Here is a 14,048-nt window from a genome sequence, read left to right as displayed (position 1 = left end):
GCTACATCCTCAAAGAACTCCAGAAAATTTGTCAAACATGATTTTCCTTTCATAAAACCATGCTGACTCTGTTTGATTGAATCATGCTTTTCCAAATGTCCCGTTACTGCTTTCTTAATAATGGACTCCAGCATTTTCCCAACGACAGATGTTAGGCTAACTGGTCTATAGTTTCCTGCTTTTTGTCTGCCTCCTTTTTTAAATAGGGGCGTTACATTTGCGGTTTTCCAATCTGCTGGGACTGCCCCAGAATCCAGGGAATTTTGGTAGATTACAACCAATGCATCCACTATCTCTGCAGCCGCTTCTCTTAAGACCCTAGGATGTAAGCCATCAGGTCCAGGGGACTTGTCCACCTTTAGTCCCAGATTTTACTTAGTACTTCTTCATTAGTGATAGTGATTGTATTAAGTTCCTTCCTTCCTATAGCCCCTAGTACCTGTACTGCAGCCTTGCCTGGAATCACTCAACCTAGTCCCAACCAGGAACCTGGGAACTTTCTGATCTAGATGACTAACTAATCATTTTCTTAAACTGCTGAGCCATTGAAAGAGTATGAATAACCTTTTGCTTGAAATACAGCTGCCATTACTCATTCTCCTTTAAAACAAGTAGGGAGATAAAAATAGTGGGAAAATAATAATTTTTGTTCAAATCATGAAAGAATTGAAAAACTCAAATACATGGCAAAGACCTTAGAGCCTGACTCGGGCTCACATATGTAGTAAATCGCAAACACATACTTGTACTCTCTAGCTCTTTGTTTGCTTCCACGGTCTGCAGCGGTTGATCCTCAGTAACCCACATTCCTTTTCTGGTTTCCCCGAGAATATTTTCCAGATCAACATCTTCGATGGTACTCTCTTCAGAAGATAGCAACTTATCCAGCCCAAATTTCAGGATATCACTTAGCTACAGAAAAAAGGCCAAATAAATGTGTTCTTGAGCCTCGATGGATCAATATTCAACATTAAACTGCTAAATATGTAGCAGCAAAGTAAAACAAATTTACTAATCTTGATCATATTTTGACTTGGTATTTTCAATGTTTTTTTTATCATTCACATAATTATGAAAGAAATCATAACATTTATGCAACTGATTTATTTAAGGCTTTGAAAATGCATCTGTTTAAATAGCAACTACAAGCCTTAGTAAATTGCCTATTAATAACACAAGATGAGGACGAAAATGGAAGGTCATTGGGCCCATCTTCGCTCACCCATCTGGAAAGACCCGACAGCCTCCCTCATTACAGCATTTAACCCCAGGATTAGCTGTTTCTTCAATGATTTCTGGGGCTTTTGCCTCCATGAACCGACCAGGTAGACTATCCCAGGTGTGGCGTATTGTGTGTGTGAAGAACTTCCTGTCATTAGTACTATATTTGTCTACCCTCTTGAACATCCATGATAATCGCTCAATCATTGGTGGCCGTGCCTTCTGATGCCTAAGCCCCAAGCTTTGCAACTCCCTGCCTAAACCTCTCCGCCTCTCTACCTCACTTTCCCTTTCCTCCTTTAAGATGCTTCTTAAAACCTACCTCTTTGACCAAGCTTTTGGTCACCTGTGCTAATTTCTACTTATGTGGCTCAGTGTCAAATTTTTATCTCGTAATACTCCTGTGAAGCGCCTTGGGACGTTTTACTACATTAAAGGCGCTATATAAATACAAGTTGTTGTTGTTTAATTAATATGGAATCCTCACTGCTTTAATCTTATTTTCGTTTAATTTTTCCCACATTACAATAGTGACTACACTCCAAAAATACTTCATTGGCTATAAAGCACTTTGAAATGCCCGGTGATCGTAAAAGGCGCTATATAAATGTAAGTCTTGCTTTTATTTTTTAATGTAGGAAGTCGAGCTATACCATGTGTACAATTTCCATAATACACTTGGGATGTCGCCTCAAAAAAGTCGAGGGGTTTGATTCAGTGGGATCTTCCTCTTTATTAATCATTTACCATATAAGTAACCCTCAAGTTTACTCCTGATTGATTCCATTCTTAGTTGCTTAATTAATTATAAACAGATTTATTACAGTAGTAGTGTATACAGTGTTAAAATAAATGGCTCTAACCAGTGTTGATTTTATACAGAAGACATTGTGCAAAATATTAGAGTTGGCAGAGAAGCAAACTGCTTGTGCCAAGTCATGCACAGAGTGCTTGAGCATTTATTGTTCAACACAGGATGAAGTTTCTTTTTAGCCATACAGGCCAGATTATACAGCACTATCCGATGATCCCTACTGGTGAGGATAAGACCATGTTTGTCTGTGACATTCCTCATAATCAGATGGCCTGCAGACTCTCACTGTCTATGCTTACACATGAAGATTAGTTAGTTCGGCCCAGAGAGCTGCTGGCATTGGCAGGACAACTCAGCATGAGTCTTTATCATTTGCAGGAGACGGGAAGATAAAGGGAGAGAAAATTGGGGGCGGCAAAAGAACCCCCTTGTAAATAAAACTACTTTAAAGTTGACCCTAGTGTAACAAAATCCAAAGAGCTGCTGGTGGGTTGAAAAATGATTAAATCTTTCCATAGCAGATCGATTATTTTCTACATGTTTCTACAAAACTATATTTCAGAAAATACAAGATCTTTGATTCAAACTGATGGTCATGGAGGCACCTATTCAAGATGGCAATAGAAGGTCCCATTGCAACAGAAGAATCATAAGCCCTTTGCCCATTTGGACCATAATGGTCAGCAGACTCTCACCTGCATATCGAAAGTTCCAGATGATTCGTCTCCCTCCTTCATGGAGAACTGACCACCTTCAATCAATGTATTTGTCAACTTGAGCTTTGACATAGCTCTACTGTAAATCAATTCTTCAACAGTGTCTCTTCCAATCAGCCGAATAATTTTGACTGGTCTTTGTACAAAAAAAAAATCACTTTAGAGGATAAAGGGACTTTGTGGATTCCATTCATCTTGGCAAATGAGTGACTGGCTTCAACATGTATAGTGTCACAGAATATTTTCTAAATTTAGCCAAGTATAAAATCATTGCTTATACAAATGGCAATACTGTGACATTGATCCTGCAGTCTAACATTGAAGAAAACCTCTAGGTTCAGCTTCAATGCTTGTCAGGTGTGAGATTAAAAAAATTTAAATCACATTGTCAGGATTTTGTTGCCAGAAATACATAACTTTTTAATTACCAAAACTCGCAGTCAGAATAAATGGGAAAGCACACATTTCCCATAATCCTCAGTACATCTGTGCTCCCTCAGTGTTACTTGGGAATTTGTCGTATAACTTTATTTTGTCATGGAGTTGAACAACAGGTTGCATGTTTTTTTACACCATGGTAAACTAGAGAATGAGTGCATGCTGCTCTGTGGGTTACATGGTGCTTAAAGATACATTGAGGGCCCTGTACAATTCTTTATGAATGATGAGATTTACTGGGTTGCAGGACCAGGATCTTTCCCTGTTGGGTGGTTCAGGTCAATTTATGTGTCAAACAGAGCCACAAAAAACTGCTGCGAGTATCTGCATTGGCGCATCAACACGTTAAAAAGCACTGGCTCCACACAAAAAAAACTTTGGTTTGATTTCACTAATTACATCAAATAGAGGAGGCAAACAAAAATGAAAGTGTTGCTCTTTGAATGTGTAAATGTTGGTTCCCCAGATAGATTAGCAAGTTTATCCAATGGGTAGCTGAACCATAGATCAGGAAGATTCCAACCTTGCAATAACTTAACTCAGTTCAGCAGGGGTGGCAGTAAGGTTAAAAACAACTGGCCTCAGCAACTCAAAGTTAGGAGAGAAGTTGAAAAGGGAAGCATATTGTCCATGGTTCCTGCTGTTGCTGATTGCTGTTCATTGATCCTGGCTGATAGTGTACCAGAGTCTGAAATTCTGTGGCACTTGTTCTCTCCTCCACAAAGTTACCCAAAATCATTACCCTGGCCATCAGTATATCAACTTTACAATGCTCTCCTTCCAAAACTGGTCCAGCCAGAATTTTCAGGGTCAGTGAGAAGACATTCAATTGCATAAAGCTGGCAAATGCCATTGCCAATAAGGGTGCGTCTTTGGCATGCAATATCCCAACAATACAGAATAATCTGGCACGCCATTCATTACTGGGTGGGGTGGAAGACAGGGGCATGCCATTCATTCTCCTCCCACCCCATCCCCACATCCCCAACCCCGGTAAAGGGACTAGTATTAAAAGTGTTTTTTTTTGCCATCATTGGGCATACAGACTGGTTCACAAACTTTTTCCAGTCGCTTCGCCTGAGTAAATTCATCCCCACTCTCTTCCTGTCACCCAATAGTCTTGTTGATAAAATATTTATAAAACAACTTTCAACAATAAAAATCTGCAAGACTAAACAAACTGGCTCTGTGAAATACAAATGATAGCAAAGATACATGAGATAAACCCTCAATGATTATCTGCAAATGGAAGAGCTTTAACGCATACATTTTAAAGAAGTACTTTACAGTAGGTAAAAAAATGACTGCAAGTTTTTACAAGCTTGCAAAAGACACAGGATCTAGAAAATGCAACACCCAGCATCAGATATGCATTAAGAACATTAATTCACTCACTTTTTCTGGCCAATCCTGTGGGCCCGTGCTGCTGCCTGGAGGTCATTTTGAGGATTAAAATCACTGTCCACAAATATGACAGTGTCAGCAGCAGTAAGATTCATTCCTACTCCACCTGTTTAAAAAAAAATAGCAGATCAGAGGTGAATCAAATTTACAATTCAACCTTGCAGAGGGTGCGTGCAGTGGGTGAAAAAAAGATTTCATATACCGGGCATGAGAGGCTTTAGTTATGAGGCGAAACTACAGAAACTGGGGCTCCTTTAATTAGAACAGGAAGATTAAGAAAATAGATGTTCAAAATTACAAGGGGTTTTGATAAGGTAATTAGGTAAAAGCTATGTTGGCGAGTCGGTAACTTTAAGATCATCAACAAAGGAACAACGAGAGATGTTAAAGAGATTGTCTTTATGGAATGTCCTATCACAAACCATGTTGGAAGCAGTATTCATAATATCTTTTAAGAAAGAATCAGATATATATTTGAAAAAGAAACGTTTTAAAGAGTATAGTGAAAGGGTAGGGGGAATGGATAACTCTTTCAGAGAACCAGCATGAACAACACCGCCTCCAGTGTGCCAGTGCAGCCTTCAGCCACCTGAGGAAAAGAGTGTTTGAAGCCCTCAAATCTACCACCAAGCTCATGGTCTACAGGGCTGTAGTAATACCTGCCCTCCTGTATAGCTCAGAGACATGGACCATGTACAGTAGGCACCTCAAGTTGCTGGAGAAATATCACCAACGATGTCTCCTCAAGATCCTACAAATCCCCTGGGAGGACAGACGCACCAACATCAGCATCCTCATTCAAGCTAACATCTCCAGCATTGAAGCACCGACCACACTCGATCAGTTCGGCTGGGCAGGCCACATTGTCCACATGCCAGACACGAGACTCCCAAAGCAAGTGCTCTACTCGGAGCTCCTTCACGGAAAACAAGCCAAAGGTGGGCAGCGGAAACGTAACAAGGACACCCTCAAAGCCACCCTGATAAAGTGCAACATCCCCACTGACACCTGGGAGTCCCTGGCCAAAGACCGCCCTAAGTGGAGAAGTACATCCGGGTGGGCGCTGAGCACCTCGAGTCTCATCGCCGAGAGCATGCAGAAATCAAACGCAGGCAGCGGAAAGAGCGTGCGGCAAACCAGTCCCACCCTCCCTTACCCTCAACGACTATCTGTCCCACCTGTGACAGAGACTGTAGCTCTCATATTGGACTGTTCAGCCACCTAAGAACTCACTTTAAGAGTGGAAGCAAGTCTGTCTTGATTCCGAGGGACTGCCAAGATGATGATGTTGAATGGACCGAAAGGCCTCCTTCTGTACAATAAAATCTTATGACTCTAAATAGATGGATTGATTGTATGACAAAATATCATTCTTGTTTCTACCAACCTGCTCTGGTGCTTAAAAGAAAAACAAAAATATCTTGTTGATTAAAGTTTTTGATAGCAAGATAACGCTCCTCTCCTCGTACTGACCCATCCAAACGTTCATAACTGTAACCTTAAAGAAATTAAAATTTGGATTATATGTGAGAATCACAAAAATATAGAAAGACTTGCATTTATACAGTGCCATGCATGACCTCAGGACGTCCCAAAGCACTTTACAGCCAATTAAGTACATATGAAGTTCAGTTACTGTTGCAATGTATGAAAAGCGGCGGGCAACTTGCACACAACAAGATCCCACAAACAGCAATGTGATAATGACCAGATTATTTATTTTAGGGATATTTGCTGAAGTATAAATATTGGCCAGGACACTGGGGAGGACTCCCCTGTTCTTCTTTGAAATGGTGCCATGAGGTCTTTTACATCCACTTGTGAGGGCAGACGGGGCCTCAGTCATCCGAAAGACAGCACCTCCAACAGTGCAGCACTTTAGAATGTCAACCTAGATTATGTGTTCTAGTCTCTGGAGTGGGGCTTGAACCCACAATCTTATTTATGTGAGCAATTCATTCATTTCAGCAATTGTTATATTTTGGGGTTTTTAAATCAGCTATGTTCCTCGGGCTCAGTGCTAAAGATATTTCCTGTAAGCAAGCGCTCAAACTGTGCAAAATAGTAATGAAGCGCATTCCCTGCTTGAATACTAAACAAAAAATGCAACACTTCACTACCTCTACCAACAATAAAACTGGTCCAAACTGGTCTACAGATCAGTTTAATCGGATATTGATCCTATCTTCACATCACCTTTAGCGGGAATCGCTTCATAGAAATGCAAAAGATGATACGAGAATGTACCACACCAGGTTTTGTAGTAACTTTTAGAATGTCATACGTTGTGCTTTACAGATTTTCACCACTTATAAACATCTCATTTTGACCTTTAGCAACAAGGTAAAATAAATCTCATATTGGCCATTTTACACTATCACCCAAAGTCAAAATTACCTCCAATTTATCCATGTATAACAGCTTTGGGATTATTTGTGATGATGGAAAGGTGAATTCCTGAAAAGTGTAGCTAGTCATGTAAATTCGTTTATGGAGAGAAAAATCAAATTTGTTAAGAAAAATTTGCAGAAGTTGTATTAATTTTAAAATGTGCAAAAATGCTTTCTAACAAAATAGGAATACAGTAGTTCTCATGCCACTCAGCAAGCTCAGAAAACACTGATGAATCATAAAATCGCAGAATCGTTGCAGCACAGAAGGAGGCCATTCGGCCTGTCGACCCTGTGCCAGCTCTCTGCAAGAGCATTTCAGCTAGTCCCACTCCCCCACCCTTTCCCTGTAGCACCGCAAAATCTTTTCCTTCAGGTACTTATCCAATTTCCTTTTGAAAGCCAAAATTGAATCTGCCTCCTCCACCCTTTCAGGCAGTGCTTTCCAGATCTCGCTGCGTAAAAATGTTTTTCCTCATGTCGCCGTTGGATCTTCTGCCAATCACCATAAATCTGTGTCCTCTTGTTCTCGACCCTTCCACCAATGGGAACAGTTTCTCTCTATCTACTGTTTAGATGCCTCATGATTTGGAGCACCTCTATTGTATGATCGTATTAAATGGCAGAGCAGGCTCGAGGGGCTGTATGGTCTACTCCTGCTCCTATTTCCTATTCCTTATCAAATCTCCTCTTAGCTTTGTAGTGATATCGTGGAATGCAAAGTGTGAATCACATGACTGATAAAAATAGCTCATAAATTATTCTTTTTGATCTGTCTACAGGAGTTCAAATTACAATAGTACTGGATATAACAATTTGTAGTTTTTGTAAAATCTTATTTTATGTTAGGTATTTTTTGTAGTCTTATAAATTAAATGATATACCCTAAAAGAGCATATTCCTTTATATCATTAATACTGAAGTGGAATTGTCCCTATGATCACAAGGGGTTGACAACAACAGAGCAGTGTGTAATTTTCACCTGCTTTAACCAGGCATGTTAAACTGAACTGTTGAGGCTGGTTATGTATGCAGGGCAAACTGTAGCATGATTTTAGCCTATCAGCTGGAACTTGTGCAATTGGGGGAAGGGAGGTCAGGATTTTCTTTCTAGGTACAGAAATTTAAAGGGCTGCACCATGCATTTAAAGTTAAATTAACTTGCTGCACAATTAATGGAGTATCAACGTCAAATTTTAAAATGGTAACTAGCCGTTTTAAAGTAAGGAAAAATTGAATATTTTACAGATTCAAAACTGGCGCTATTGCTCTGTGGCATGGACTAAAGGCGGGTTACACTCTTCAGCACTCGAGGGAAGAAGTGGCAGCCATTGCAAATACTAATACAGGGTAGCAGCATACAGTGCAGGAGGCAGATGCACAAAGTGTCTAGATATCAAAAAATGCAGCAAGATAAGGTAACCCAAGTAGATGGGCAAAGCAGGTATGGACAAAGAGTTTCCCTCTCAACCCGTTACACATTGACTGTAGCTATATGGAAAGCACTAAGATAATCATAACATTACATTGTTTAACACATTGGGCCATATTGCAGCAAGGGCACTTTGCTTTCAAATTTTGTTGTACTTACAACATTAAAGGCGTGTCCATTCTGCCAACAAATTCTAGCTTCATGATGCACAATCAATTACACATGAAGGGTGGTAACTATGTGGAACAGATTACTGGCACCGGTGGTGGAACAAGAAACCTTAATAACTTTCTAGATACCTAAACAGGTTCTTGCCAACAAATGGGTTTCAGGGTTATTAGAAATGCACCAAGGGAATACTATGGATAGGTGGGCTAGATGGACCGAAGGTCTTCTCCTGCCTGAAACAGTGACTATGTTACATACACACAAATGTGGGATGGGCACTTGGGTGTGTGCTCTTCAAACTTCAACATCTCATCATTACTTCTCTGCTTGCAGGACAACTTGGAGAGAGCAAACCCACACTGCAAGGACCAATGGACCCTGTAAGCCGCGTTTTATTCTGTGCGGCCTGTTTCTTTTAAAGCGCGGTCCCTTTAAATTTAGTGAATGGCCTGCACAGGATCTTGCAAATGGCTGTGTGCATACAGCTTAACAGGAACACTGGAAAGGACCAACCCTGCCCCCCACCCACCACCCCCCCCCCACCCCCGTATCAGGCCTGGGTCAGCATTGGAAGAGGCCACTCTGCACATCACTAGCACAAAAACATAAAGGCACTGGGAAAGGGTGAAGCCAGAGATTTTCCCCCATGCTCAGAGCTTGTAACCATCCATCTTGTGTTATTTCTTCGCCACCCCCCTATTTACTCACTTTCTCCCAACTTACTCACTACTCACTGTCTCACACAGGGATACACTCAGCACAATACTTTATCACACAATATATTGCCACTTGCACACTGTTTGAAGGAGAGTCCTGTAGACAGCATTCCAAGGTATGTTTCTCTTCTATTTCTACAGGCATTTCCCAACAAACAACCGAATTCCTATGACAATCAAAAAAGCTAGCACTAAGTCACTGACTCCACTGAAGCAAGCATCAACACACTACGTCCACCCCAGGGGATTTAGATAATCAGTTTAGGGAGGTGGCAGCAGGTGAATCACAGAACAGGAGTGAGGATGTTATGATAGTCATGGAGCAGCAGCAACCTGCCACCCAAAGGGACCGTTCACATCCTTCTTCAGCTGCAAAGTTCAGGTATTCGGACCCCATAGGAACTACAGATAAAAAGGTTGCTATCAGAGCATCATCATCTGGAGTAATTTGAAACTGTACACAACACCCTGAGAAGTATAGCAGCAACAATGGATGTGTTGACGAACCACATCTATTGCAACTATTCACAACCTGCTTTCTAGAACTGCAATGCACCACGCGCACATGGTAATTCCATGGGCATCTGTAACTGAGCCTCGAGTGGCAGAGGTCGTTTACATAGTGAAAGAATCTCCCATGAGTATGTACACTGCTGGAACGGAGGCCATGGACTTAAATGTACATCAGGCTTACTTATTAGACTTCACCATGTTTGGGGATCAGATAAAGAGTGCCACTCCTGTGGTGGAGGTTGTCTGCGTGTCAGACTCCATCCCCTGCCACCCTGATCGAGTTCAATCTGAGCAAACAAATCTCTTCAGACATTCCCAGGTAGGTAAGCTTGGATCTGTAAATACAACAGTGGGGGCAAAGGTGGATGCAGGCAGTCCACCTTTGGTATAACCACATAGCCCATATATCCCTTCTTTCAACCTCCAAAAAAACTCAAGCAGAGAAAAGCACCAACTGCAATAAACATTTTAGCAACTTTTGTTCAAGCAAACAAAATTATCTGGTTTCCTTTAAGAAGTCACTTCCTCGACTAGACTTGAATGTTTTTGACTTTTACACCCACTATTTATGCACACAGCAAGATTAGATCACAATGAACAGAACTTCTATCTGATTAACATCAAATTCAATATTAAAATGCTGCACTCACACATTCTGTTTACACCAAACAAAAAGACTGGCCAAAACTTAGTAAGTTCAACTGGGATCTGGCAAGATAGATCTCCAGCCCATTTGCTCAACCCCAGATGCCACATGACAGGAAATTGAGACAGATGCACTGCAATATCAAACGTATTCTGTAACTGTTTATTTTTTCAACATTTTTGACTTAAATGTAATCAGTGTATAAAAGCATTGGTAGCTTTTACCTCGATATTCCATGTAGTCCTGTAGGACATCCAGAATTCTCGTCATCTGAGAAAACAGCAACACTCGGTGACCTCTGTAATGATTAAATTAAAATTGCAACTGAATTATATATCCTTTATTTAAGATGCATTTTCCTCTCCAGGTTTTTTTCATTCTTTCTCCCTTTACAGGTCAACACTACGTATGCGCCTCTGGTGTGAGAGTGAAATAACCTTGGATGTGGATGTCTTCCTAATGATAGTAAATATACTATGAATCTCCATTCAGTCCACAAGTGTGACCTCGAGCTTCTGGTCGCCTGTCACTTTAATTCTCCGCTCCACTCTCACTTTGAACTCTCTGTTCTCGGCCTCCTACACTATTCCAATGAAACTCAAGGCAAACTCGAGGAACAGCACCTCATCTTTCGATTAGGCAGTTTACAGCCTTCTGGACTCAACATTGAATTCAACAATTTCAGATCATAATCTCGGCCCCATTTATTTCCGCCGGTAGCAGTTGTTGATTCTCCTATTTCCATTTGCACCTCTTCTAGACCTATCTTGTGTTTCTTTACATGTCCCTAGACCATCTCCTTTTGCCTTGCACCATCATCCCTTTCGGCATTTCATTTCTCCTGCCTTCCACCCTCCACAAACCTTCCCTTTTGTTCTTTCCTCTCCTTCCCTCCCCCCTTTCCCTGCCTCTGCACTTGCTTAAAATCTGTTCTACCTCTAACTTTTTCAGTTCTGATGAAAGGTCATCAACCTGAAAGACTGGCCCAAAATTTGCGGTTATAATCCCTCTGAAACTGACTGCCTCTTCAGGATATAGCACGTGTGCAACTAAACGTGGAAATCCTGAGGTGGTCACTCAGTCACTGCTCCGACACTGATTGCGCTGAGCATCGCCTCCACCCCCCGCCAGCCAGAAATCAGTGTAAACAATGAAACTGACGAAAACTTGGGCTTTTCCACGCTAATAACGCTGTTAAATACCCCATTAAATGATAAGCCTCGTTGGATTAGGTGTAACTGGTGTTTTAACAATGTATTGACTGCTAAACAGACATTTTGCCTCTGAATAACTAACTTTTATATTTGTGGAGTGTCAGATTTCTCCATTATGATAAAAATTCCAATTTTTAAAAAGCTTTAAAAAAGTTTTTTTTACTGCAAATATTCTATTTCTTTTTATATTGGTTAAAAATAGGAGATTGAATTTTATGAGGCAAAAGCTCAATTCCTACCAACCAGACCGCAACCATTGCTTGCTAATGCAACACAGATCACAAGTCATTCTGGCAGATTACCAAATTCTTTAAATATTACAAATCCAATGAACTGGTTAAACCAGTCCAGAAAGCTGGCTGGAAAAGTACTGATTGCACCAGTGCAAAGATCACCTCTCTGTCATAAAAATATGCATGAATGTATGACTTATAAGACAGCTATGCTATACGTTTTGCATCAGTTCAAAGTTTGCTCAATAATGAAATAATTGGTCTTACAGAGATTCGCACTTTAACAAGAATTTGAGACCACCTTAAAGAGGTAATCTAACACTGTTCTATTTTTCCTATCTAGAGCCAACACTTTAAAAAAAATCATTCACAGGTTCTGAGCATCGCTGGCACAGCCAGCATTTATTGCCCATCCCTAATTGCCCTAGAGATCGAGTGATTGCATCTCTTTAAGCGGACACTGATATAAACCCTGATTCGCTACCAAAAAGTAATTAATTTTGACTCCATACACACCAACCTGAGTAAAATAATCTCAGTGCAAGGAAAGCACTGATATTATGATTTCAGATTAGAATCTAATAATCAGACCTGGGATGCAGAAATGCCAGTAATTTGTCCAGTAAGTGAAGTTTGCCACTTGCTTCCACAAGATGATCTCCAATCTGGAATGGTTCTGGTTCCACACCTAAAAGAAAACGCAAGAGCAGCCAAGTGAAGGACTGAGAATCCAATTTATCATTATTTTCATTTGTTCTTTTAGAAATGAAAGCAACATTTACAGAAAAATAGATTTCAATTGTTTTTCAATATATGTCTGTATTCCTTAGTTTTCTGTATTCCTGCTTTACAACATTCAACATGAGAAGTAAACATTTTTTCCACAGACGGAAAGAATTGTTTGAAAATTATGAAGCACACCCAATTCATTAAAGGATTAAACTATCCGATATTGTTCAGCTCAATATATCACAAGCTTATAGTCTTATAGCACTATTCTAAGAGGAGCAGAGTTTTTCTGGTGTCCCAGCCAACATTCCTTCCTCAATCAATACCATCAATAACAGATTAACTAATCTTTCACCTCATTTTCTACCCGTGTGACTTTGCAGTGTTCAAATTAGCTGTTGCATTTTCTTACAGAACAGTAACTGCACCTCTAAAGTAATTATTTAGTTGTGAATCTCTTTTGGGCATCCTAAGGATGTGATAAGGTTCTATACAAATGCAGTTCAGTCTTTCTTTGCCACACCAGCTTAGCCCACTCTGAGCAAGGCTGTCAATTTACAGTTAGCCTTAACCATTAAAAATGACCCCAAATCATTTCACCCGGAACCCTTATAGCTCGGATTTTCTACCATTACCTGGGTTGAATTTAAATCTAGGTCTCAGAGGTGAAAAAGCAGAGTATCAAATGACTCTTTCAAATATTCTTTGAGAATGACTGCTCCACTTACCATCAAAAAGATAAGGATGATTAACACATTTTCTAAGTTGGATTAAGATATTCATCAATCGAGCTTTCTTGACCATTTCATTCTCAAATGCATCTGAAATGAAGATTACATTTTTAATAATACAAGCTAACAATCAATAATACATGTGGTACAATAACTTCCTTCCACATTATAATTCTATATGAAATATATTTAACTGCTAATAATTTCATTATTGTGAGAGCATCAAAATATAACAAGTGATTGTGGATTTGTCTTTCCTCATCTAACTCTCATCAGCATAACCCTCTAGTCCCTTCTCCCTCATATGCTTATCCAGCCTCCCCTTAAAGCATCTGTACTATTCGCTTCAACCACTCCCTATGGTTATGAGTTCCATATTCTCACCACTCTCTGGGTAAAGAAGTTTCTTCTGAATTTCCTATTGGATTTCTTGGTGACAATCTTATATTGATAGCCTCTAGTTTTGCTCTTTCCCACAAGTGGAATCGTTCTCTATGTATCCATTATTTCAGAACGTTTCATACTTTTAAAAGACTACCAATAGAACATAAGAAATAGGAACAGGAGTAGGCCATACGGCCCCCCACGAACCTGCTCCACCATTCAATAAGATCATGGCTGATCTGATCATGGACTCAGCTCCACTTCCCCGCCCGCTCCCCATAACCCCTTATCGTTTCAGA

The 14,048-nt window shown here is 40.3% G+C and overlaps 1 protein-coding gene across 2 annotated transcripts in view; it reads right to left on the bottom strand.

The window, feature by feature from the left end:
• Positions 1–14,048, bottom strand: part of chd1l (chromodomain helicase DNA binding protein 1-like) — a 142,044-nt gene that overhangs the window by 63,037 nt on the left and 64,959 nt on the right. For both annotated transcript variants that reach the window (XM_070893717.1, XM_070893718.1), the window contains 7 exons: positions 13,363–13,455; positions 12,497–12,593; positions 10,683–10,756; positions 5,981–6,091; positions 4,585–4,699; positions 2,731–2,887; positions 744–912 (listed from right to left, as the gene is read on the bottom strand). In XM_070893717.1, the coding sequence (XP_070749818.1) occupies positions 744–912; positions 2,731–2,887; positions 4,585–4,699; positions 5,981–6,091; positions 10,683–10,756; positions 12,497–12,593; positions 13,363–13,455 (816 nt within the window). The remainder of the gene's footprint in view (positions 1–743; positions 913–2,730; positions 2,888–4,584; positions 4,700–5,980; positions 6,092–10,682; positions 10,757–12,496; positions 12,594–13,362; positions 13,456–14,048) is intronic.

Source organism: Pristiophorus japonicus, chromosome 11 (genome assembly GCF_044704955.1).
Source record: "Pristiophorus japonicus isolate sPriJap1 chromosome 11, sPriJap1.hap1, whole genome shotgun sequence".
Classification (NCBI taxonomy): Eukaryota; Metazoa; Chordata; class Chondrichthyes; family Pristiophoridae; genus Pristiophorus; species Pristiophorus japonicus.
This window is presented reverse-complemented; position numbering and strand designations above follow the sequence as displayed.